Raw genomic sequence first — 25,195 nt, 5'->3', positions numbered from 1 at the left:
CAAATCCATAATCAAAAATCGGTTTTGCTCCAGATGGAATATTAGTAATACAAGGTGCATGGAATTCATATGTGAATATTTCACATTTATACATCAAAATTTTTTGAGACCTTAACTTATGGCCAGATCAGATCACAGAGGGTTAAATGGCCATTCATAAGCTTCCACTGGCTCAGTGGAAAGGTATTATGGCTAGTAGCTAGGCCTATACATTTTTCTTGTATCATCTTTGAACTATATTGTAAAACCTCTCTTTATTTCCTCCTTTGCCTTGTGTAATCTTGAAGGATTTCTAAAAGATTCTGTATCCAGTTTTTGGGTACATAGGAGACTGTCATTCAAGAAGCATCCCAAATTGAGGCCACCAGATGTTCCCCCACTCCACAGTAAATCCGAGAACAAGCATAATTTGAATATTCTGCATATATTTACATATCAATGTCAAGAGTCCCTAACTCCAATTATGTAAAATAAAATTAATTAGTGCAGCCTGCTGCAAAACCCATATTCAAATCCAATATTCAGGGCAAGGCAGCCTGGAAATACCTAGCACATCTTAAAGGCAATTAGCTTGATTTCTTCTGGGAATAAAAGGGCCAGGCAGATGCACCTACCTTGGTGCATCAAGGAGAACAGACATAGAGGTAGGCGCTCGAACACGGGGAATCGGATCAAAGGCGATTGGTCCTGAGCTTCTGTGTTCTCTTTCCCAGTGAATGTTGCACACACGTACACAATCTGCAAACACGTTCTTCTCCTGTTCCCGCAAGGATTGAGTGGCACTCGCTGACCTTGGTTAGGTTTCTTGCTCCAGCCCCAAGGAGCAGCAGAGAGCAGAGCCAGCGTACCTTCCTGGTGATAGAACGACTGCATTTTCCTGACTCAGTGTCGCCATGGCTGTGTGCTGCCTGGAGGACCTTTACCCTCCCTCACCTGCCTTTAGAAATTCTCCTAATCATTCCTCAGCACCAGTTTGGTCTACTACGAACACCTTAGACTTTGTAGTCAGAGCTTCTTTTAAAACCTCAAGTTTGCTTTGGTGACCTTGGTTGCTGCCTCGAGACTGGACTTCCTCATGCTTGCATAAAAAGACAAGATGTTTCCTTTCTTCCACCAGTTGTAAAAAATTAAATATCATTGCTAAGTGCCCAAAACGTAGTTCATATCCAGAAAATGTTAGCTCCTCTCCTTCCTTTAAGACTCAAGCCAGGGACTTCCCTGGTGGCGCAGTGATTAAGACCCCGAGCTCCCAATGCAGGGGGCCTGGGTTTGATCCCTGGTCAGGTAACTAGATCCCACATGCATGCTGCAACTAAGGAGCCTGTGAGACGCAACTAAGATCTGGCACAACCAAATAAATAAATATTTAAAAAAACAAAAAGATTCAATGCAGGTGTTAATCAAAGGAGAAGTCTCTGTGGGTGCAGGGGTGATCAGGCACTGCCTGCCTTTACAGTATCTCCTCCCACATTTTTGCACTTATATTTGCTACTTGTGTCCTGAGGGCCCAACGTGTAGCTGCTGGATTGTGGCTGGTGGTAGCGATGGCTAAAGGGAGGTGACATGTATAGCAAGATGGGGATGACTCAGAATTGTGAAAATCTAAGTGGAAAGCAGGCATTTCATCATACCCCTCTTCAGTATGCTTTGGGTTTACTTCAGGGTTGGTAGAAGAATTGATATAGTTACAAAATTCATAAAAGAAAAAAACGCTTTATTTAGAGTAGATTCTGCCCCATTCTCTCTGGCTCCCATCCACCATGGCAAGGACAAAATTGGGAGGTCAACCTGGGTCTATCCTATTGTTGGCAATAAATGTCTGTGAGTGTCACATTAAATTAACCCCAGGGGAAAATTCTGAGAAGGATCTGAGTAGTTCATCTGGATTGGTCAGCTGTGCTCTGGCACAGACCATCTTTAAGTGGAGACAGCTCTAGGTATATGAACATAGACCTCCAAAAATTCCCTATTAATATGTGAACCCTAAGAGGCAAAGCTATTTTACCCCAGTTAATCTAGACCCCAGTGGTCTCTAAAGTAGCACACAGAATGTTTTATGACGTGCACAAGACGATCTGTTGGGTTGAGAGAAAAATATTGAAGTTTTTTTATTAACTTTTATCTCATCCTTTAAAAATTTCTAGCTGCATGTATTGATTATATACAGTACAATAGAACATGGGTGTAATTAACAAATGCCTAGGCACGCATGGGGGACTCTGTTTTTGTGATTAGCGTAAGGATGGGTTAGGGCACTAACACACTCTCCATTCCCTCTTCCAGACTGTGGTTTTGAACTTGCTCCCCAGAGCTAACTTCAGCATGCTCAAAAGGAAGCAGAGCTCCAGGGTGGAGGCCCAGCCGGTCACTGACTTTGGTCCTGATGAATCTTTGTCGGACAATGCAGACATACTCTGGATTAACAAGCCAGTAAGTTTCTTTTTGGAAGTGTGGAGAGGCCCACGCTGATATAAAGGAAATTTGATTCATTTCATTGAAAACTCATGTAGCTTTGGCTTTGAAATGTCTGAACTGCAGTAGAACGTGGATGAGTCTCGGAGTCTGGAGGTTGAGAACAATCCCGATGAAATAATGAGGTGCCGCTGTGAGTTGTTCACAGAGGAAGGCATGAGAGGTGGTCTGGCTCCCCCTTCTCCCTTCAGAGCCACGAAATGTAGAGTTAATACCACTTCTCAGATTGACCCAAAGCTGGAGACTGAGATGAGAAACCTGTTCGACCAGACTTCCTTTACTTACCTTCTCATGATGCAGGGACCTGAGGAGACAATCAGATGTTTGGAATTAAAGGTCTCCTTCTGAGTTGCACGGAAAGGTTAATGAGATAGTGGATAGTGTCTCTGAAGAATTTTGTCACCTCTCTGTCTAATTAAGCTGATGGGAACTTGAGGGGAAGCCTGGCTACACCAAGTGTCATTGTACATGAGACAGTCTAGCAGCCAGAGCTGGGGCGGAAGGCATAGTCACAGGGCTGGAAAGTTCAGCTCTAGGATCCTGAGTGGTATAAACTCCTTTCTCAAACCAGCAACAGGGGCTGAATTCAGGAAATGAACCGCTACTCTCGCAGTGCTTGCCTTTCCCTTGACCTTGACCATGATAAAGATGATCGGCCTTAGTCCCCCTGTCCTTTCCCGTCTAATCTGTCCTCAAGACTGCTTCTCGCCTGCTCACATTTCTTTCCACATTTCCGTGTCTGTTTCCGTCACCCTTCTGCTTTACGATCATTGAAACATCCCTTTTACCTACAGTGCAAATCAAAATGTGTTAGTATCACATGCAAAGCCCTTTATATTGTGGTTCTAACTTGTTCAGCAACTGCCCTTTCCTGCATCTACATACACTCTGTTCACTTGTCGGTGGCTTCCTGCTCCTCTGAGATGTTCGGCCAGTTCTCATTGTTTCCTTTGCCTGGAGACCCTTTCCCAGCAGCTCAGATGAGTCACATCACCCTCACCCATGAAGGCTCAGATGTGACCCCTGCCCCCATCCACTCTGAGTTTCCTCCTTTGACCCTTCCCCACCACAGATGGAATGAACCTCTTCTCTTTCCACTTATCCTACTTTATATGTAAGTAGAAATGATATTGTATATAAATATCTATGTTATGCACATCAGACTGAAAGTAGTGATGAGTCAAAACTGTGTTGTTTCCATTTGTGTGTCCTCAGAGCCCAGCATAATTTCTGACACATAGTAGGTCTTCCATTCATGTTTAGAGACTTTGAACAGAATAGACAATAAAGCAGTCGCTAACTTTTTCTTAGTATCCACCACATACAGAGCTTTCTGAGAACTTCTGAAGCAGGTAGTTTTATAGATGTAGGCATGTAAACACTAGAATGATTAATGCTTAATGAGAATTCATTCTTTAAATTCACTACAGTTTTGTTGTGGGAGAACCCATCTTTTGAAACTCTTGGGTAATTAGATCCTTTGTGTTGGAGGCCCAGATGGGGCTAAATTTACACACTGATGTTTATTGAAGCGCTTCCTAATTGCCATGAAAAGTACATCAACTTTTAAAGTTAATCATCAGTGACTTATATGGTATGGAATTAGCAGCATTATGTCTTCATGCAAATATTACAACTGTCATTAATATTATAACCCACTCACCAGCCTACAAGTGTCTGAGTCTCCTCAAAGTTCTGACAAGTTTTCTGTTTCTCATTGTGGGTGCTTGCTAGCTTGTGTAGCTGCAGAACCATCTACTATGAAACTAAAACATCTTTCAGGGGAGTACATTAAAGGATTAATGTGACTGCGTATATATACAGGACAGTCAATAAATAACACATTGAGGTTACGTTTAGGAACTGTGTACTAACTGATTAGCTAGTAATATAAATTGTGTAGGTTTAGCATGCAGATGCGTTAATATTTTTTTATCCTAGGTATTAGTTTTCATAATAAGACGTTATACATGAGTAATTTTATGTCCTACACATATACAGATGTATACACACACATTTATCTTTTTAATTCCTACTTCTTTAGGTTGGGGTTAAGGAAAGTCTTCAGCACGTGCACTGCCAGAATTGCACACAAACTTATTTTTTGGCATTTTAGGAGAGATATCTGGGCTAAATTTTTATAAAACATGTTCTCCAAAGTAAAGAGGAAAGTCCATTTATTATTAAGCTTTGAAAATATAGGATGAAAGCAGATTTTAAAATATATTTTTATACAAGCGTGTTTCATATAAGATAAAATAGAAAGAAAACCCTTCTTATGGAATATGTATCAATTTATTTTAAGAAGCATTTGAGGTCTACTAGGATAGGCCACTGTGCTAGATTCCAGGGAAGTTACAATAAATATGGTCCCCGTTTCTAGGTGCTCATAGTACATAAAAAACTATGAAAGTAGGGGCTTCCCGGGTGGCGCAGTGGTTGAGAGTCCACCTGCCAATGTAGGGGACACGGGTTCATGCCCCGGTCCGGGAAGATCCCACATGCCGCGGAGCGGCTGGGCCTGTGAGCCATGGCCGCTGAGCCTGCGCGTCTGGAGCCTGTGCTCCACAACGGGAGAGGCCACAACAGTGAGAGGCCCGCGTACCGAAAAAAAAAAAAAAAACTATGAAAGTAATAGATATCACTTTTCTATCAATACATATATTGATTGAATCAGAATCTCCCTATATTATGGCCTTATGCCCTGGTAAGTATCAGAGCCATTGGGATAGCCTGACCTGGTTCACATCGAAGCTTTGGCTTTTATTAATGCAGGACCACAGACAAGCCCCTTAACCTTCCTGAGTCTTAGTGTTTTCATGTGAAAATTAGGCTGCTTTGAGAATTAAACGATGTAAAATACGTGAAAATATTTAACACGTTGCAAGTATTTAACGTGTTAGTTTCCTTCTTCCTTTTCTCCCTACTGGTGAAATATTTCCATCTCGTTATTACGTTTTCCAAATAGCATGGTTCATAACACAAGTTTAGGATATTTCGTGGCATCAAGATAGTAACTCTGGGCCATCTCTGCAGTGGGTTCATTCTCTGCTGCGCATCTGTGCCATCATCAGCGTCATTTCTGTCTGCATGAACACGCCCATGACCTTCGAACACTACCCTCCTCTGCAGTACGTGACGTTCACCCTGGACACTCTGTTGATGTTTCTGTACACGGCAGAGATGATAGCAAAAATGCACATCCGGGGGATTGTCAAGGTGAGTGTTTCTGTGTTATTTAAGCTAAAAACCAAAGTGCATTGAGAATCTAAATCAGTTTAATGCTTTCACATTAATTTCAGTCAAACAAAACGTCTCTTTATTTTATCGATATTGAAGTCTTTTTAAAAAGGGTATAACTCCAGATGTTGGTGAAAATATAATACATTAACAATAATTAAAAAGTGAAGTCAATTGTATAAGGCACAAAGTCTTAGAATATCTGAGAAGGAGCTAGATGGCCCCACTGCTGACTTCGTGAAGGCCGGAGGAGGGTCTTTCATGCCACCTATGAGGTGAGCATGCCACCTAGCCCAAGGAGGCACCTGTTGGTTCATGGAACGCAGAATAAACGTCATGTGATAAATTTGCAGTGCGATGGTAATCAGCAGGATGTCATTCACCTGAGGCATTCTGAACATATTAAGAGGGAAAAAGAAAGGACTTGAAATGGAAAGGAATTCCAGGACTGTAACACAAGGAATGTGTAACATGAAATTGGCACCATTGGGAGACAATAAATAAATAAATAAAAGAAAAAGGAAAAGAAAGAAAAAGAAAAGGAAGAAAATTTCTGTCCTGGGATATCTCTTTCTTCTGTAACCCTAACCTTCACAGAGGGTTTTTATTTATTTATATTTTAACCTTCATTAAAAATATGTAGATGATGCTGTCTCTAAAGTATTTCAAATTGTACTATTTAGAGAGACAATGGTATAATGAAACAGCAGATTGGGTGTTAGGGTCTGACAAATGACAGATTGGACTCAAATCCTAGCCTTTTCTTTTACTGGCTGTATCAGCATCTCAAGTGAGGTAATTTTGATGAAGAAGGGCCTTATTTTGTATAAGGGTTTCAAGATTTTAACAAGATGATGCTTAAGATACAGTTATTGGGTCAATTTTTTTGCTTCTCTTTACAATAATTCATTGTGTGCTATCTATAAAAGAGGGGGTTCACAGTCAATGCACTACTTTTTTCACTTTTAACTTTTTAAAAACTTTTTATTATGGAACTTTAAAAATTTACAGGAAAGTAGAGATTATAGTTGTAATGAATCCTGTAACTCAGCGTCAACAGTTATCAGTATTTGCCCAGTTCTATTTAATTTTAAAGCAAATCTGAGAAATCAGATTATTTCAGAAACAACTCCTTATGCATTGCTGACTGACAAAATCTTTTTTTTACATATTGCATCTAGCACAATTAACAATAATTCCTTAATGTAGGCTAATACCCCATCCGTATTCATAATTCCCCAGGTGTCTAAAATATTTTCTTTTACAGTTAGCTTCTTTGAATCAGGACTCAAAGAAGCTGTACAAAGTGTATTTGTTATATTTTAAAATCTCACTTAAGTCTCTTTAAATCCTTTAGGTCTCAGCCCCACATGCCCGGCAGAATGTTCTACAGTCTAGGTTTGGATAATTACTTCCTGGTGGCTCTATTTAATAGTTTCTGTTTACTCCATATTCCCTGAACCTTTTTGACTGTTGACCAGTGATGTACACAGGTGTCTCTTTCACCACGTGGTCACCACAAAACAGGTTGTCAAACTTTTGGATATTTGCCAATCTGTTGGGTGGCAAATGGTAACTTGGTGTGGTTTTAATTTGCATTTCCGTTTGACGAGTGAGGTTGAACCTGATTCTATGTATATAAAGGCCATTTTCAAGTTGTCATTATTTTTCACTCAAATTTTGGGCACTTTTTGTGTGTTAGGAATATTAGCCCTTTATGATGTGAGTTGAAGTTATTTTTCCCCATTTGTCATTGTCTTTGGCTCTGCCTGTGGTTATTGGTACCACACACACTTCTTCCTGTCCCAGATCATGGGCAATCTTTCCATTCTATCAAGTCTGCTCCTGCACCTTAAAGGACTGTTTTATAGTTTTCCTCATGTAGATTTTGCACATTTTTTGTTATATTTATGCTCTGATATATATATATATATATATATATTTTTTGCTCTTGGTGTGGGGTCTTGTCTTTTATTATGTATTCTTACTGTTGTTCTTTTAAATGAAGGCTGTTGATTTCTGTATGTTAATATTATATCCTGCCACTTTACTAAATTTACTAAATTCGTGTATTGTTTATAGTAGTTTTTCCATTTATTCTTTTGTTATTTCCGTATCATCATATCGTATACAAATAAAGACAGGTTTGCCTTTTTCTTTCCGATTCTTATGCCTCTAATTGCTGCCACTTATTTAATTGGGCCAGCTAATAATACCTACAAAATTTTAAATAGTTTTAGAGACAGTGCACTTCTCTGCTTAGTTCCTGGCTTTATTTAGAACACCTCTAATGTTTCCTAATTAAGTAATCTGAAGGATTTGCGTTTGAAGTATGCATATTTTATCAAGTTAAGGGAATAAACATTAATTCTAACTTTCAAGAGTTGTATCTTGAATAGCTTTTAAATTTTGTTGAATGCTGATTTTTCTCCTTAGCTCTTGTAATAGCGTGGATTTCCTAATAATTGAACTATCCTTACATTCCCAGAAAAAACTCAGCTGGGTCATGACACAGTTCTGTTCTGTTTTAATCAGTTATTTCATTATATTTGTTATTATTTTCCTTGTGTAAATTTTGTCTAATCTTTGTCAGGTTTTGATGTTAGATTTTCTCTGTGTATGTGTGTGTGTGCACTTACATGCTCTAAAATAATCTGAGTAATCTTGAAATTATTTTAACTTGGAAAGTTTGTTAGAAATCCCTTGTGAAACTATCTGATTCTAGTGCTTTTTTGGTAGGACTCCCTCTTCTTTCTGTTTCTCCTAGGGAAATTGGTCTGTTTAGACTTGCTTGGTCTGTTGGGGGTCTGTTTGATGAAGTAAATTTTCTTATGAAATTATCCACTATTTAGTTTGTTTAATTTACTAACAGTGTATGTTTATTATGCACTGATTTCCAGCTAAAATATCTGTACAGCTCTTTGCCAAACAATGTGAAAACTTACTAAGAAAAGTGTAACCTGATGCTTAAAATAGAACACGATGCACACATATACTTTATTTGGGTTGGTAGACTCAAGTCCACGTCCCCGGAAAGGCTAATGGGAAGAGAGGGAAGAGGAGGTAGTGATACACTTAACGCTTATCAATTGTTAAGTATTTAGATAAACATTGCCAGCACAAGATTTAGCCCCCAAGAACAGCAGAGCTGCATGCACATCCTACCTCCTTGCAGGATTCACGGACAACTTCAATGTTTCCACTGGCACGTGTACAGATTCGCTATAGTGGTTCTTCTAGTTACATAGTGATTTGGGGGCAAGTATTTTAGCAAATGTAAATAGCAAAGATTTGTGTAGTGAGAATTCAGGTAGTGAGAGATAGACCTTCAGTATTTTGTGAAAGTGCTGTAATAATGGTCTGAAACAGGTACAGGGGAAGGGGGCACAAAAAAATAGTGAAAAAAATCTGCTTGAAGATGTCAGTGAAGTCTTGAAGAAAGAGCAATGTGAAGTGATGTCTTGAGGTGAGGAGGTGTAGTCTATGGCGGGGTTATTGGCAAAGGGAAGTAAAGGGTTTCACAGAGAGAGAAAAGCAACGCTTTGAGACACACAGGCTTGGAACACCCTGGAGCCTTGGGGCACTCTGCGTAGTCAGGAGTAGCAGATGGGATGCTCAGGGAGCAGCTGGAAGGGACCCTGTGAAGGCAGCCCTGCTGCACCGTGGAGGGCCTTGCAGCCCTGCGAGGAGCTCAGGCTTCCTTCTGTGGTCAGTTAAGATGCGTGGGGCATACGAATCTGAGAGTGACACCCTCTGATTTGTATTTGAGAAGCTCACTGTGGAGATCACACGCCCCACACACGACAGGAGAGAGAAATTGGAGCACAGAGTCCTTCCAGCAGAAAATGTCCTTCAAATTTTTCATTAGAGGAATTTATGTGTTTAAAGGATTTCACATCTTTTATAACATTCCCCAAACTTGACTACATCTGCCAATTAATTCCTACTGCCCAATAATTTGTTTCTAATTGCCTCCCCCACTAACTCTTGTTCCAAGAAGCATTCTAGCTCACCAAATCCCTACAGGCATAAATAAAGCATTTGGGTGATACATGTTTGTGTTGCTGCAAAGCGTTCCATGTAGTGTAGACTGTGAATTCTTCAGACAATTCTCAGTTGTCTATTTTTCATCTGGCAATAGACCTGGCTAAAAGTAGCATGCATCCTCTGAGCACTGTTGAAGTAATAAATAATCATGCTAAGACACAGTGACAGATGGGCCCTGGGAACTCAGAACAATAAACCATGTGCTTATGAAACTACACCCGTGCATATTGTTTTTTAACTGCAAACTATATCCCTATAAATGTCTTCAGGTAAATGTGTTTGGTTTCTCTGCTTGTTAAATCCTTGCATGGCAATTTAAGTTCCTCTCTTATACTGTATAATTGATTGGCAGCCTCCAAGTGTTTATCTTTATAAAAATTGACGGACAGCTCTTGAATAACTCATCTCCTCAGGCACCAGCCTGCTGATTTCTGCCCATAACTCAAATACTCTCTGCTCTCCCTTTCTTGTTGATGCAACAAACAAGTTAAAACCTTTCTTTCATATTGGAGGCATTAAAACTTCTCAGATACCACTGGGCCTTCGTGTGTGTTAGGTTCTGGTTACATATTTTGGAAGCAGGGGAAGGGGACAGTTTATTATTTACAAATATTGTAACTTGAACATTAATACAGTAGGATTTTAAAAGGATCTGGACGTACTGACAAATTGAATCATAGCGCCATTTAACCAGTTATGGTGAAGAGTCTTTGAAAATACAAATTGAAAAAGAAGCAACTTGATGAATATGTCAGACACAAAATGCGATATGAGATTATGTTACCGAACCAAACTTGGGTCCGCTCACCCTCCCGCAGTAAAGCCAATCTACTGACACTGTGTTGTGCTGAAGGAAAGTGCAGTGTTTATTGCAAGACCAAGCAAGGGGAGTGGGTGGCTAATGCTCAAGGACCCAACTTCCCTGAAGGGTTTCAGGGAAGGAGTTTTAAAGGCAAGGTGAGGGTGAGGGTCAAGCAGTGCATGATCAGCTCATGGAGCTGGTGGTGAGGTTACTGCCTTCTGGTTCCAACCAGTCTGGGATCTAGGTGCTGGTGGTCAGCATGCAGTTAACTTCTTCCACTTGATGGAGGTTTTAGTATCGGCAAAACACCTCAAGGATGTGGGCTCAGAATAGTATCTATAGGCCTTGAAGAGGAATTAAAAGTCTTTGACTTTGTTTTATGGCTAAACTATTATTTTGCCTTGTTTTCCTTCGTTTCTGTATTTTCTCACTTCTGTGGTTAAACTTGCTCTTTGGAACTCTGGGAAGGCCTAGGAGGCTAGAGCTTTTCTACAAACAAGAGGTGGGGGACAGGGCAGAGTCCAACTTGGCTTCAATTATATTTCAAAGTGCCAGGTTTCAAAGTCCTTATTCTGTTTATTAAAAGGTATTTTACACTTACGGAGCCTTGGTGATTAGCAATAATGATTGATATGATATCAATTTCAATTCATATTTACAATTCAATCATATCTACAATTTCATTGAAATACAAAAATTATATAAACCCTGACCTGGTTCCTGTTTGCATGGCACATAGTCTTTGCTGATTCAAACTACACTAATCCAAGAAATATCCAAATGTTATCTCATCATTTCAACTGTGATCTCTCATGATTATGAAGGAAAAGAGTCTTAACTCTAAGGTATTGCATTGAAAGGTACTCCATCTTTCTCTTTTTGCTGCAAAGAATCATTTCTTTAAAGGAACAATTTTAGTAGCTTCAGTGAATGGATAGATGCGTGGATGCATTCACGAAGCATATGCATTGACTTCTTACTGTCTGCATTGTAATCTACAGAGGCTCTAAGACATGGTTCCTGTGCTTATCTCATCAATCATTTAATATCTGCTGTATGTTGTACGTGGTGCTAGGTGGTGGGAGTGCCATCCAAAATAGTCTAGTAAGTTTCAAGATGCTACTAATCTTCAGAACAAACTCAAACATTTACAGTGGGGAATAGACCTTTTCTTAAATGAAACACCAGAGAATACATTTAGAGAAGATTTAAGTAGGAAGCCCAAACTGCCGGGACTAAAATATAAACTCATTAAACGACTGGATGGGGATTACAAAGGACTCTTCTGTAGGTTACACAGTATGAACCTTATTTATTTACATGAGCTGAGTTGCTGGTGGTAGCATGATGTGTGAGCAAAAGTGCTGATCAGAGTAGGCTGTGGTCAGACCAAAGTATAGAGGGAGAAGTTGGCACAGACTGTGGGGAATTTTTCAGGAAGATGGAACAGCATGAAGAACAATGGATGCTAAAGGGCAAAAGGTTAAAAGAAAAGATGGGAAAAGTCTGGGTGTTATTGGCCTTTGTATCCCATGTCACTATAACACAGCTTATTAAAGGTTTTTATAAATAATGGACGACCCCTGGAAACAGGAACCGAAACATAATGTATAAAACTTCTGCTCAGCGGATTATTTCACGTATTATACCAGACAAGTAAAAAGAAGCCAGTTTTAGTTGACCATTATGTGCCATCTAGTATGTGGTGGTTCTTACTGGGGACAGCCAGATGCCACTGTGAATTTCTGGAACATCTAAAGCAGAAAACATTCCAGATAATGCAACTCAAATGACTTTGTAATTCAGAAATAGTTTTCTACGTTATACAGTAGTAGTTTTTGCTAAGCCAGTTTTCATAATATGAGGTCATTTGAAATTCGAATGTGTTTTTATGCTTTTGTTTTATTTGGGACCCTAAATGATTTAAAATAATGCTTTTATGTAGTTCAAATTATACTCCAGGGTAGCTTTGCAACATCAGTTTCTTTAGCAGACAAATTTATGTAGTAAATAAAAAACAGAAATTCAGCCAACTCTGTTACTGATAACTTTACGTTGTGAATTTGTGAGGCCCAAGTTTTTCAAATTTGACTTTATTTGCACCAACTGACAAAGTGATTTTTGTTAAAGCTAAAATTTTCAACTTTAAAAAAATTTAATATTGAAAATCTATTTTAAAATATGTAACACATGACCATTAGTCAAAAGACACATGTATGGATATTCTGTGAAAATTATGTCTCTCTTCCGCCTTTGGTTCTTGCCATTCTGTTCCCCTCCCAGGGAAATACCACTATTTATCCTCACTTTTTATATTTTAAATAAACCTCAATATAATGAGAAGCTCTTACCCTGTATCTAATTGAACATAATTTGTTACTAAAGCAAATTATGAGCAACAATAGAGGTTAATTGTAGTAATACTACATGCAACATTTTTTAATGCAAAATAGGAATAAAATAGTAATAGTGTTCGGGAAAAAATATTGTATAAGCTCATTCTATTTGGGTGCCTGTGTACCCAGTGATCTGTAATTATTCTCTTTCTTGCCTAATATTTACTTTTAATTGTTACTATTTTAAAATAGTTCTCTGCTGAGCCCCATAAAATTTCAGTTTTCAGTTTTTGAATTTTTTACATTTTTTAAGCAATCACAATTATGCCTAGTTCTTCAAATAAAGATCAAGTGATATTTTTCTCTCACTTTTTGCTCAACATACAAGTAAAGAACACATTTGTTTACTAAAAGTCAATTTGAAAATATATACTTTAATTTTTCTGTGTAACACTTATCAACATAATATACTATATATTTACATGTTTAAAAAGTTAACATTTAAAAACATTTTATAAAATAATGCATTCTAATGTCAGAGTAGACTCACAAGTAAAAAATGAAAGTAGTATGTCTTCCTTATCTTTCTTTTACATTTAAAATTCCAATTAAACTTAAGTCGCTATATGTTTATTTTGAAAATGAAGGCAAGTTTCTTCATCTTCACTTCTAATTCAGTTCAACATGAATTCCTGGCTAATTTTCCACTAATGATGGTTGTTCCCAGAGATTTAAAGTCCTTCACTGACCACTGTGTGCTCAATGACCAGTGAAGGACTAACCTTGGTTCTTATAGGAAGAGGCGGTTTTAGGACGTAAGCAGCCTATTAAGTAGGATGGCCTCTGGTTCCTTATGTGGTGGACTCTGTGTGGCTAAGAGAAAAAATAGTGATGTTTTACCTTTGCACGAATTTAAAATTTTACATGCAAAGTTCTGCAGTTACTTGTGTTTTATAAATTATTTTCCTCATATATAATACCATTTAAAATGCTAAAAGTGTTCCTTTGGAAAGTCTGCTCAGTTATGATACAAAAATTATAGATAGCTTATACTGAATTAACACTTGATTATTCCCTCCACAGATGTTTTTTGAAATTATTCATTTTGTCTGATAACCCATGTGAAATTTATTTTTAGGGGGATAGTTCCTATGTGAAAGATCGCTGGTGTGTTTTTGATGGATTTATGGTCTTTTGCCTTTGGGTTTCATTGGTGTTACAGGTAATTAAACACTTTTAAATTACAAGGGGGTATTTTCCAAAATGGGCATGATTTTACATTGAAAATCTAAATAGATATATTAAAGAGTATATATATATTTCATCCTGCATATTAAATGTGTTCTTTTCCATTTAATAACTATTGTATGATTGACAAACATTTCCTAATTATCATCTTGCCTCTACTGGTAAATGGAATTCGTTTTCATCTTTTTCATAGTATTTTTAACCCTTTCGCCATTACTTTGTGTTCTAGATACTCAAAAAGTTCCACCAAAGACCATGTGATTGTGTAATTTCCCAAAACATGATTTGTTTAATGTTTATTGGTTTTAAAAAGCCTAACATTTTAATCATTGTCAGTCACATTTTTGGATTATTTCTCAATCAGAAATAAAAATTAGTACCATATGAGATTATTTCTTATTAAGCAGATGTTAGAAATATATTCATTGAAATAAAGGAAAGAACATGGAGTGAGGTTTCTGTATTTGTAGAATAAAAATTTGAATTTAAAAATTAAAATTCCAGTCCTTTATGTGACTGAATTCTCACTAAAAATAGCTAAAATAATATAAATACATTGGGATAAATATTTGTTAACATAAAATGCTGTATTGCTAATAGAAAACACCTTACTATGAGAAATGGGGAACATAGATTAAGAAGGCCTGAAGGACAGATTTTATTGAAAACCAGTAGAATTCATTCCCATGCATTCATTCAGGCTTGATTTTGCATTTAATTCAACTGAAATTACTGTATTCTTCATTTTAAAAAAATCAGAATAAAATAAATTCATAGTGCATCCTGCAAACTCATCATGGTGCTTATTGATAAGCTGTCCTTATTCTTATAAAGCTCACCTCTCCAATAATTAATTTCATCCTACATTTTAAATATGTTCTTTTCCATTTAATAACTATTGTATGATTGACAAACATTTCCTAATTATCATCTTGCCTCTACTGGTAAATGGAATTCTTTTTCATCTTTTTCATAGTATTTTTAACCCTTTCGCCATTACTTTGTGTTCTAGATACTCAAAAAGTTCCACCAAAGACCATTATTAGTGAGGAAGGCTTAGCATGCTTATTCTGTATTCTACGTTGGCACTTTGTAATAAAAACTGTGCCTTGATGGATTATACAGGAAATGAACAAGATTAACGACACTTTCATTAGTTTATGTATTTGTTTCTCTTAAGAAAGCTATAGCTTCAAAATGTACTCCAAAGAAAGTTGATTTCGGTGGAAGATAATGCAGGGCACAGGATGAACCTCTGATGCTGTCTGTATAGTCCTGACTACAAGCATTGCTAAGCGAAAGTCTGAATTGTTTGTTCACCTCTGAATTTGCAGGTATTTGAAATCGCTGATATAGTTGATCAGATGTCCCCTTGGGGCATGTTACGGATCCCACGGCCACTAATTATGATCCGGGCATTCCGGATTTATTTCCGATTTGAACTACCAAGGACCAGAATTACAAATATTTTGAAGTAAGCACTGCTTTTACGTAAGTTAAGGGGATAGGTTTATGATTTTTTGGGGTAAGTTTTACCTACTTTACCTATTTTTTCCCCCTAGGCGATCAGGAGAACAAATATGGAGTGTTTCCATTTTCCTCCTTTTCTTTCTACTTCTTTATGGAATTTTAGGAGTTCAGATGTTTGGGACATTTACCTATCACTGTGTAGTAAATGACACAAAACCAGGGTAAGTTTATCTACTAACTGCATTTTTAAAAAAATAGATCTTTATTGGAGTATAATTGCTTCACAATACTGTGTTAGTTTCTGTTGTACACCAAAGTGAATCAGCCATATGCACACATGTGTCCCTGTATCCCCTCCCTCTTGAGCCTCCCTCCCACCCTCCCTATCCCACCCCTCTAGGTCATCACAAAGCACCGAGTTGATCCCCCTGTGCTGTGCTGCTGCTTCCCACTTTTATCTAGGTGATTCATAAGGACTTTTCTGCAGTTCTCATGAGAAAAACCTCTGTCTCAATTTTTAAAAAAGTATTTATGTGCCCTCTATGTTCTGTATTCTCTGCTTCAAAATTGTTTTGTGCAAATGTTTAAGACAAATACTCAAGACAAGCCAGACTGAAAAATGTAACCCTGTGGGAAAGTAGATTCAGCGAATTCAAAGTGTACATTTAGAAAGTTTCCTCAGCGTGGGAACATAATACCGTCAGGATATTTTCATATCTTATTTAAATAAGGTGGGAATGGAAAATGGTATAACTACTTTGAAAAACAGTCGGGCAGTTTCTTAAAAATTAAACAGACATCTACCATATATCCCATTCATTTATTCCTGGGGCTTAACCAAGAGAAATGAAAACTTATGTCCATACGAAGACTTATACATAGACTTATGTATGCTTATACATACAAAGGCTTTATGTGTAATAGCCCACTTTGGTAACACCCCAAATTTCCATCAACAGGTAAATGGATTAACAAATTGTGGTATATCCATGTAATGACTACTATTTAGCAATAAAAGAAGTATGAGATATTGATATACATAACATCTTGTGTCTCAAGATAATTACATTGAGTAGATGAAACTAGATGAAAAAGAGTACATATTCTGTGGTTCTATGTATATAAAATTCTAGAAAATGCAAGCTTGTCAATGATGATATAAAGGAAATCATTGGTTGCCTGGGAATAAGGGTTAGGGTAGGAGAAAGGGATGACCAAGGGGCACTAGAAAACCTTTGGGATTAGTCAGTATGTTCATTTTCTTGAGTGTGGTTCTGTGCATATGTCAGAATTTATCAAGCTGTTCTTTTTAATATTGCAATATACTGAATGTCACGTATACCTTACTACAACTGATTTTCATCATATGGTAAGGCAGTTTTCCCCGCACTATTTATTGTGTGTCATTACTCACAGAATTTAACGCTACGTTTCTCATTTACTAATTCCCTGTCTATATTTGGGTCTGTAACTATAATCTCTACTGTGCCTGGTTGACCTGTTTGACGATCCCTTCACCAATGTCACGCTCTGGAGCTCGTTTAAATTATAATATGTCTGTATGCCTGGGAGTCCCATTTCCTGCTCCCAGACTCACATGGGCTTAGGACCCTGTCTTCTGCTTCTTGTAGGCATTGAAACCCAAGCTCATGGCTGCTGGGTACTTAGTCCCCATTGAGACCACCGTTTAGTCAACTCATGTATTTCCCTTCCTCTAGTTTTTAGTTTCCTCTTACATGTTGCCATTTTGGAATGTATTTTTTCTTTCTTCTAAGCCCAGATATGCATTTTTAAATGTTAGTGTTTATCCAACAGATCTAGCTGTTTGTAGTGGAAGGAGCTAAATTTAACATAGTCCATCTTGCTAGAATTAGCACTCTGGCACTCACAGCTATTTTTTCCCCTATTTTCCTCATTACACTGTGAGGTCCTTAAGGATACATTTGGGAAAGGGTCGATAAGATTCATTTCCCTGTGGTCAGTACCTAGTATCCTAGCACAGAGTAAGTACTTAGTAACTATTTATTGACGGCATGGTTAATAATGTGTTATATTTAGACAGATAATGACAACTTTATGACAAATCGATAAAGAAGAGGAAATAAAAAAAGAACAGAGGAAGAAAAGCAAGTTGCTAAAAGTGACAAAGGAGAAATTGTTAAAAAATAGAAAAGCAACGTTAAAAGCAGAGGATAGCAGTGAATTAGTACAAACACAGGATAGGAAAGTTGAAGGAAGTGGTGAGTAAGGGAGTTGACTTGTGTGGGTGAGGGAAGAAATGCGTGGAAGGAAACCTGTAGGTAGTTTTTTTTTTTTTTTCTTAATGTATGTGGGCTGTAGAATATGTCTAGATTGTTCCATGAATGAATATGAGGGTGGAAAAATATCGTGTGGGCAGAGACAATAGACGTAGAAGTGAAGAAAAGAGAAAGCTTCTGGGTAAGGAAGCAGCTGTGTTCTAACCGTAGTGAGTTTAGGAGGCTGGTTTAGAGTTCCCATTTTATTAAAAACCAAGTTGAAAGGCAAGAATTTTCAAACTTGTTAACCCAGCTAGTAGATCAGGCATCATGCTGCAAACTTAACTTTGACACAGAAAATATAATACAAATAGGGCAGACAGGTACGAGTGTCATCTGAACTCATGGCCTTTGAATCATTCAGTAAGTCCTCTTAGCCAGCTCCATGCTGTACTCTGTTCTCAAAAATGAGTGTCTGAAAAAAATGTTAAAAGACCTCTCATATTCTATTAGCTCCAGCTCATTACGTTATCCTAAAAAAAAGGAGTGCACTGGGAAGAATTTCATACGTGTTGGCAGACTTTTCAGTTACTCGAGACATAGCAGTTATAGGGAGATGTCTGCGTTTTCTCTTTCTTATATTTGTAAAATCTGCCCAATGGCTATGTAAACACACATGGATTTTGCCTTCTCTTTATGTGATTCTTAATTTACTATTTGAGAAGAAAATACATAATTGGCCACATGGTTTTATGAGCAGTGTTACTGATGAAAACAATTTTCATAAGTTTGATGACTTATTTCAAGGACCAATCATTTCCACCATTTTTCTTTTATATTTTCAGTTCAGTGTTAACTGAGTTTTAAAGTCTCGCTCATTAGCAGAAAAACCGTCAGTACAGTTTTACCGTTAGTTCCAGCCCAGACATTAATTTGCTTTCTTTTTAGAGACTCAAACAGTGTCCAAAGTCAGAATGAAACATACAAAAATCCCCATTTAAAAGAATTTCCCAACTTTTTTCTTTCCTTTTGTTGCTTCTTAACTAGGAATTTCTCATAAACATCTCTGAGTCAGATATTAAGCTTTGGTATGATGGTTGTGTTTCCAGAGATAAGTGTTGCCAGTTGCTGTCATGACCTCATTTCTCTTCATCATCGTCCTTTAACAATTGTTCCAACCTCTGCTTAATTTGCATGCACTGTAGCCTAATAACGGGAGGGCTTTCAGGCAGAGATGCGCCTGTTCAGAAACCTGTATGTCCTAGGTTTCACGGCTGACCTCCAGAACTGATTATGTTTAATCTGTGAAGCAAACAGGATAAATAAGGAAGGAATTCAATACATGGAATTTTGCTTTTGAATGGAGCTGATTTCTTATAAAGCAGATAGAAGGGCATCTCAGCTGTGTCCTCTGTAGCATTACTAGTAAAGCTTTAGCTTCTTCTCTGGTAATGAATTGTGACCTAAGGCAATTATGGAAGAAGTAATGGGATTTGACTAACTAAGCAAGGCAGTTCATATCCTAAAGAGAGCTGAGGAGGGCAGTGGCCTGTGGCAGAAACAGGTGTTGCAAAATGCCAAACGTGCTGGCAGAAATCTCCCTGAAGCTAAAAGAGGAACATGTAAAAAGGAGCTGGTAGGTGAAATAGAAAAGGTGAAGATTTACCTGACACCTGATTATCATTCCTGAGAAAGGAGAGAAATTTATTCATAGCTTAGTATCAAATAATGACATCTCATCCCCAAGATTGAGATAATTAGAAAAGCTTTAAGGTAAGGAAATGTAAATGTTAAGTTCATAAAAGTTTACTATGTGGAGAGAGGATTCAACCACGAGTCTGGGTGAATATTTGTAATGACTGGACCATCAGCTTTAAGACCCAGAGGTAGGGGACCACACGTCACAGGCACCCAGGACAATCCTGGTGTATCCCTGTTGCTGCAGAGTAATTACTAATAACTTCCTTTGTGATCTCAGGAGAGCCTCAGTATGGACAATACATTTTATGGTTACCCTACCCAACGGCAGTTTTTAGGACTTAGTGGTATTTTATAAAATATCACTAAGACTTAGACCAGAGACAATATAAAGCCAGATTTGGGGCAGTTTTCTATTGCTGGTCCAAATAAAAAATTTTTAAGTTTTCCCTTTAGGGTACTTATAAAATAAATGAATGATTGTCTTATAAATTCCATTCACAACATAACGAGGTTTTTTAAAAATGGAGAGGTCAGAAGAATTAAAAATAGAAACATGGGACTTAGAATATTAATTTTTAATTTCCGTGGATTTATCAAGAGAGGATTTTGTAGAATATGTAAAATCATAAGTGCCTCAAATTCATGCAAAGGTCTGTGAAGTCTTCTTGATTAATATTTAAACTTCTTTTGAAAAGATGAAAAAAGACTATTTAACTTAGAGGGTTCAGGCTGAGATATCTGCCAAGTGGGAGATATAAGAACAAGTTTGGATATTGGAAACATTTTCTTTAATATTTAAGAAATGAAAGTACTCTGATGATATATGTAGATTTCTAAATCAATTAATAGCAATGATTGTGGAGCACCTATTATGTCTCAGATATTTTGCTTGTAACTACTTTTTAGAACAATCTGAAAGGATTATTTCCCCCATTTTGCAGATGAAGACACAGCCTCAAAGAGGTTAAATAATGTGTCCACATGGTAAACGAGAGAGCTGGGATTTGAACTCCCAGCCCATGCTTGTGCCGCCATTTAACCAACCTCTGCGATATTATAATCCCACATTCATAAACCTATTTCACATACAGACCCACATCCGTAACCATAAACTCTTCATAATATATGTCGTAGAGAAAATTAAGACCATCTTACACCTGGTTTCTATCTCTATGTTGATGTTATATTCCAGGGGGTTCAGTCTCCTCTGAATCTGTAAAATAGTGACATGCAATATATTTGTATTACTCCATATATCGCTTTTAAATTGGCTGTGCAATACATCTCAAAGATGCAGACCACTTGAGCCACCAGTTAGATTAACCTTTCATATGATGATAATGGTTTAAAATTAAATATAAGAAAACATCTGAGGGAGTTCCTTGGTGGCCTACTGGTTAGGATTCTGGGCTTTCACTGCCATGGCCCAGGTTCAATCCCTGGTCAGGGAACTGAGATCCCACAAGCCGTGTGGCATGGCCAAAAAAAAAAAAGAAAATATTTGAGAATCAACTAAACTCCCATATGAAAAGTTAATACCTGTGTGATTTTCACCAAAAGAGCAAAAGCATTCGTGAGAGTCTTCAGGATAAAAAAAGAAAATCCTACAGTTTGAAAAGGGTCTAAAAGAAACTGAGTAATTTATTTTGGTCAATTACACTATAGCACTTCTTTTGATCTTATGTTTACTTCCCCAAAAGAGGATAATGTAATAATACAGATTTTATTATTAATATGATTAATAATATATTTATTATATATTATAATCCTATGCAATGCTAATTTATAATTATTATATTGTAATTAATATGTTAATAATTATAGTAACTAGTTAATATAATTATTAATATATGACTCCTATTTATTGTTAGTGGAAATAACCTTCACTGAACAACTGATATCTGTTATTTTCTCATTTAATACTCGTAACAATCTGGTAAGTTGTGTTCTACTTTTACATTCCTTATTACAGAGAAGGAAATTGAAGCTCAATTTCCTTAAAGAAGATGTCTAAGATGAAACAGCTTGGAAGTGCCAGAAGCAAGGTTTAAAATCAGATCTCCTTGACACTGATTTCTGTGCTTTTAAATATTTACTGTAATTCTGTCAATATGTGAGGTGATCTTCAGCATGTGTGTCTCCAGAGTATTTGAGTAAAACCTTTAATTCCTCTTTGGTTTCGAGAAGCGCATGCTTAGGAGGCAAGTTCTAAATGGGCTGTATGAGTAAGTGGTTAAGGCTGCCTGTTTGAGGGCCGAGTTCTCAGAGGATGCGCTGCCACTTCGGAACATACTGCGTGAATGTGAAATGAAGAGCCTGCCGATCCAGCCCCTGGCAAAGAGTGTTGACTGTAGCTGCCTTTGTAGACATCATATGTAGTTATCATACTACATCAAGTTCAGCCAGACCAGCCTGCTTTTCCCTGGGATAGAAGCCGCACCAGCATGCCATGACTATAGCAGAACAAGCATTCCGTTTCTGGAATTCATTTCTAGGGTTAACTCTCTTAAGCAGAGAGAAATAGAGTCAGTAGGGTGTACACATATAGAGAGAAAAAGAGATTTATTTAAGCAGTTGGCTCATGTGATTGTGGAGACCAGCAAGACCAAAATCTTCAGAGCAGGCCAGCGAGCTGGAAATTCCAGCTGGAGTTGATATTGAAGTCCTGAGTCCAAAGGCAGTCTGGAGATAAAATTCTTTCCTCTTTGGAGACTTCTCTCTTAAGGCCTTCCACTAATAGGATGAGGCCCACCCACATTATAGAGGGTCTTCTGCTTTACTTAAAGTCTACAGATTTAAATGTTAATCACATCTAAAAAACACTTTCATGGCAACATCTAGACTGATGTGGACCAAAGATCTGGACAACACAGTCTATCCAAGGTCACAAATAAATTTAGCCTATAAATTTAGACTGTGTCAGGAGCTATATGAAATTGAAAGTTACACTGGGCAATAGTCGAGTTGGGAAGAATCCAATGAAGAGTTGACCACACAAACACGAGTGACACGGGTCCCAAGTGCCAGAAATGAAAAGCGTGGGTGCTTTGAGAATTTCTAATAGGGAAACCTAACCCAGTCTGAGTGACTTAGGGTGGCTCCCCTGAGAAGGTGACATTCAGGCTGGGCCCTGAAGGCTTAAAAAATGGGACTAACGAAGCAAAGATGGGAGGAGAGATTTCCAAGCAGGGGAGAAGGTTCTGCAGTAGATGGAGCTCATGGAGAGCTGGGGGAAGACAAACGTGGTTGGATGCTAGGACACTTGGAGGAGCAGGAGCCAGGTCCTTCACGGTCTTGTAGATCATATTAAAGATTTGTCACTGACCGACACAATGTAGGACAGTGATTATGAAAAGCCTCTCTACATGCTCTGTGACAAATGGATAAGAAGGGCTGAGAGAGGCTGCAGAATGACCAGTTAGGAGGCCGGATTCTGGTGCAGGTAGAGGTGGACATGGAGAGTTGAATGAACCCAAAAGATATTTTGGAGGATATTTAGGGAACATGATGATTAGTTATAAGGGTGACAGGAGAATAAGGTATCCAGGTGATTCCAAGATATCCGGATCGCTCAACACTTTGGATGGTGGTGCTCTGGTGCTGCTTGTGATGAGAGGGAACATTGGCAAAGGGTCTGAGTTTAGTATGGGGTCCATAGAGTTGGAGGTGCTTGTGGTGTAGCAAAGTGGAGAGATCTAACAGGCCGTTGGACATGTAGCTCTGGGACGCTAAAATGGCATCTAAGATGGTAGAGAATTGAAACTATGAAAGTGGACTTAATTGCATAGGGAGAGAGCATCATGAAAGCCAAGGACCAAGCTCAGAGCAACTCAGTACTGAAGGTGAATTACAGGAGGAGGAGATGGAAAAGGAGAATGACCTGAGACCTATGGACAGAACTAGCATCTTCAAAGCCAGCCGCGTTGCGTCTCTCTGAGCCTTCCTTTCCACACAGGCACAGTTCCCTAACCACAACCGGAAAAGGCTTTCCACATTGAAGAACTTGTGCGATTAGGTGGGGCCCACTTAAGTAATCCAGGATGATCTCCCCAACTCAAGAGTTTTAGCCTTGTTCACATCTGTACCTTAATTCCTTTTTGCCAGGTAAGATAATATATTCACAGGTTCTGGAGGTGAGAACGTGGATGTCTTTAGGGGGCTGTGAGTAAGAAAGTATTGATTCCCACTTAAGCATGAATGGATATTTATTATGACTGGGAGAATCATTGTCTCTATTTAGGATATGGCTGGTTGGAGCGAGAATTTCAGCCCCCTGAAAGTGGCGGGGGTGGGGGGAGGTGGTGGTGGGATGAATTGGGAGATAGGGATTGATATATATACACTAATATGTATAAAATAGATAACTAATAAGAACCTGCTGTACAAAAAAATAAAATTCAAAAATTCAAAAAAAAAAAAAGAAAAAAGAATTTCACCCCCCCTAATTCCAGAGAGCCTCTTGTTCTATCCTGACTATCTGAGGGAAAATGAACGAGGAAGTAATTAACAGTAACAAATAAAAATAAAATCTACAAGATTCTTGTTAACTGAGAAAATGAAACTAAGATAAATAACCAGTAGATATTCTGAAACTCATCATGTTCATCTCAGTTTTTAGAAAGGATATTTATCATGTGGTTTTAGATATGTAAGTTCCAGAGCAATTAATCATCTAATAAATATGTCTCTAATAAGCATCCTCTAAGAGCTTGATGTTGGCAAAAATAACGTGTTTCAAATCTGCTGCCTCTGAAGCCAAAAGATTTCAAAATACTATCTGTGCTGGTGAGGGTTGTGCTTCAAATGGGAATCAGTACTAGTATGAAAGAAAAAACAAGGGGAATCAAAGAGGAAAAATACCCTAATATTTATAAGTTAATGAAGATGATCAAAATAGTTAACAATTATTGAGTGATTAACTTATTTCCAGTGCTATTCTGAGAGTGGTACATTACCACATTTAATCATTAAGACCCCCCCACACAAGGTAGGTATAATTGCCGTCCCCATTTTTGAAATGTGGAAACTGAGGCTGTCCATGCCAGGGCTAGGGGTTCAATCTAGGGAATGTACAAACTTCAAACTATAAATTAGAATAGGTCACACCTAGCACTTATTGTCTACCAAGTGCCTGTTTTAAGTATTTTACAGACGTAACATTTTCCCCACAGCTCCTCGAAGGAAGTATTTTCCCACCATCATAGAGATGAGGAAACTGAGGCACAAACTGGTGAAGTCACACATGTAGTAAGGGCTGAGCCGGAATTCACACCCAGCAGACTGGTGCCAGAGTCCAGTTATCCAAATAACTGAAAGATGATGTTTTTTGAAACTGTTTTGTGTAGACAGAGTGTTTTTGTCGGATATTCGCTGCTGTTGTCTTTTTAAAGTATTGGAAGTGAAAAAAAGTTACTGATTTTGATGGGCTAGTACACTTTCCCCTTCCAGCACTTCGCCTTACCTTCCTCACGAATTAAGAACTAGGTCATCTATAAGGTTTCTTTCAGCGGCACAATTCTGTGAACAAAATGCTTTCAGGGTCACGTACCAAAATTCCTTCTATTCTTTTGAGAATCCTTTATTGTTGTGTTTTCACATGCCAGGATTTATGTTACAGTTCATTATTGTAATGACTAATAATC

The 25,195-nt window shown here is 37.9% G+C and overlaps 1 protein-coding gene across 8 annotated transcripts in view; it reads left to right on the top strand.

Annotated features, from left to right (window-relative positions):
• NALCN (sodium leak channel, non-selective) overlaps positions 1–25,195 on the top strand; it is a 294,176-nt gene that overhangs the window by 11,972 nt on the left and 257,009 nt on the right. For all 8 annotated transcript variants that reach the window (XR_004346630.1, XR_004346629.1, XR_004346631.1 and 5 more), the window contains exons 2-6: positions 2,284–2,430; positions 5,509–5,691; positions 14,036–14,119; positions 15,480–15,619; positions 15,708–15,836. Coding sequence is in view for 4 of the 8 variants with exons in the window: in XM_032610834.1 (XP_032466725.1) it covers positions 2,323–2,430; positions 5,509–5,691; positions 14,036–14,119; positions 15,480–15,619; positions 15,708–15,836 (644 nt within the window). In the remaining 4 variants the exon portion in view is untranslated. The remainder of the gene's footprint in view (positions 1–2,283; positions 2,431–5,508; positions 5,692–14,035; positions 14,120–15,479; positions 15,620–15,707; positions 15,837–25,195) is intronic.

The sequence above is a fragment of the Phocoena sinus genome, chromosome 18, assembly GCF_008692025.1.
Source record: "Phocoena sinus isolate mPhoSin1 chromosome 18, mPhoSin1.pri, whole genome shotgun sequence".
Taxonomy (NCBI): Eukaryota; Metazoa; Chordata; class Mammalia; order Artiodactyla; family Phocoenidae; genus Phocoena; species Phocoena sinus.
Note: the sequence above shows the minus strand (reverse complement) of the source record. Positions and strands in the feature narration are given on the sequence as shown.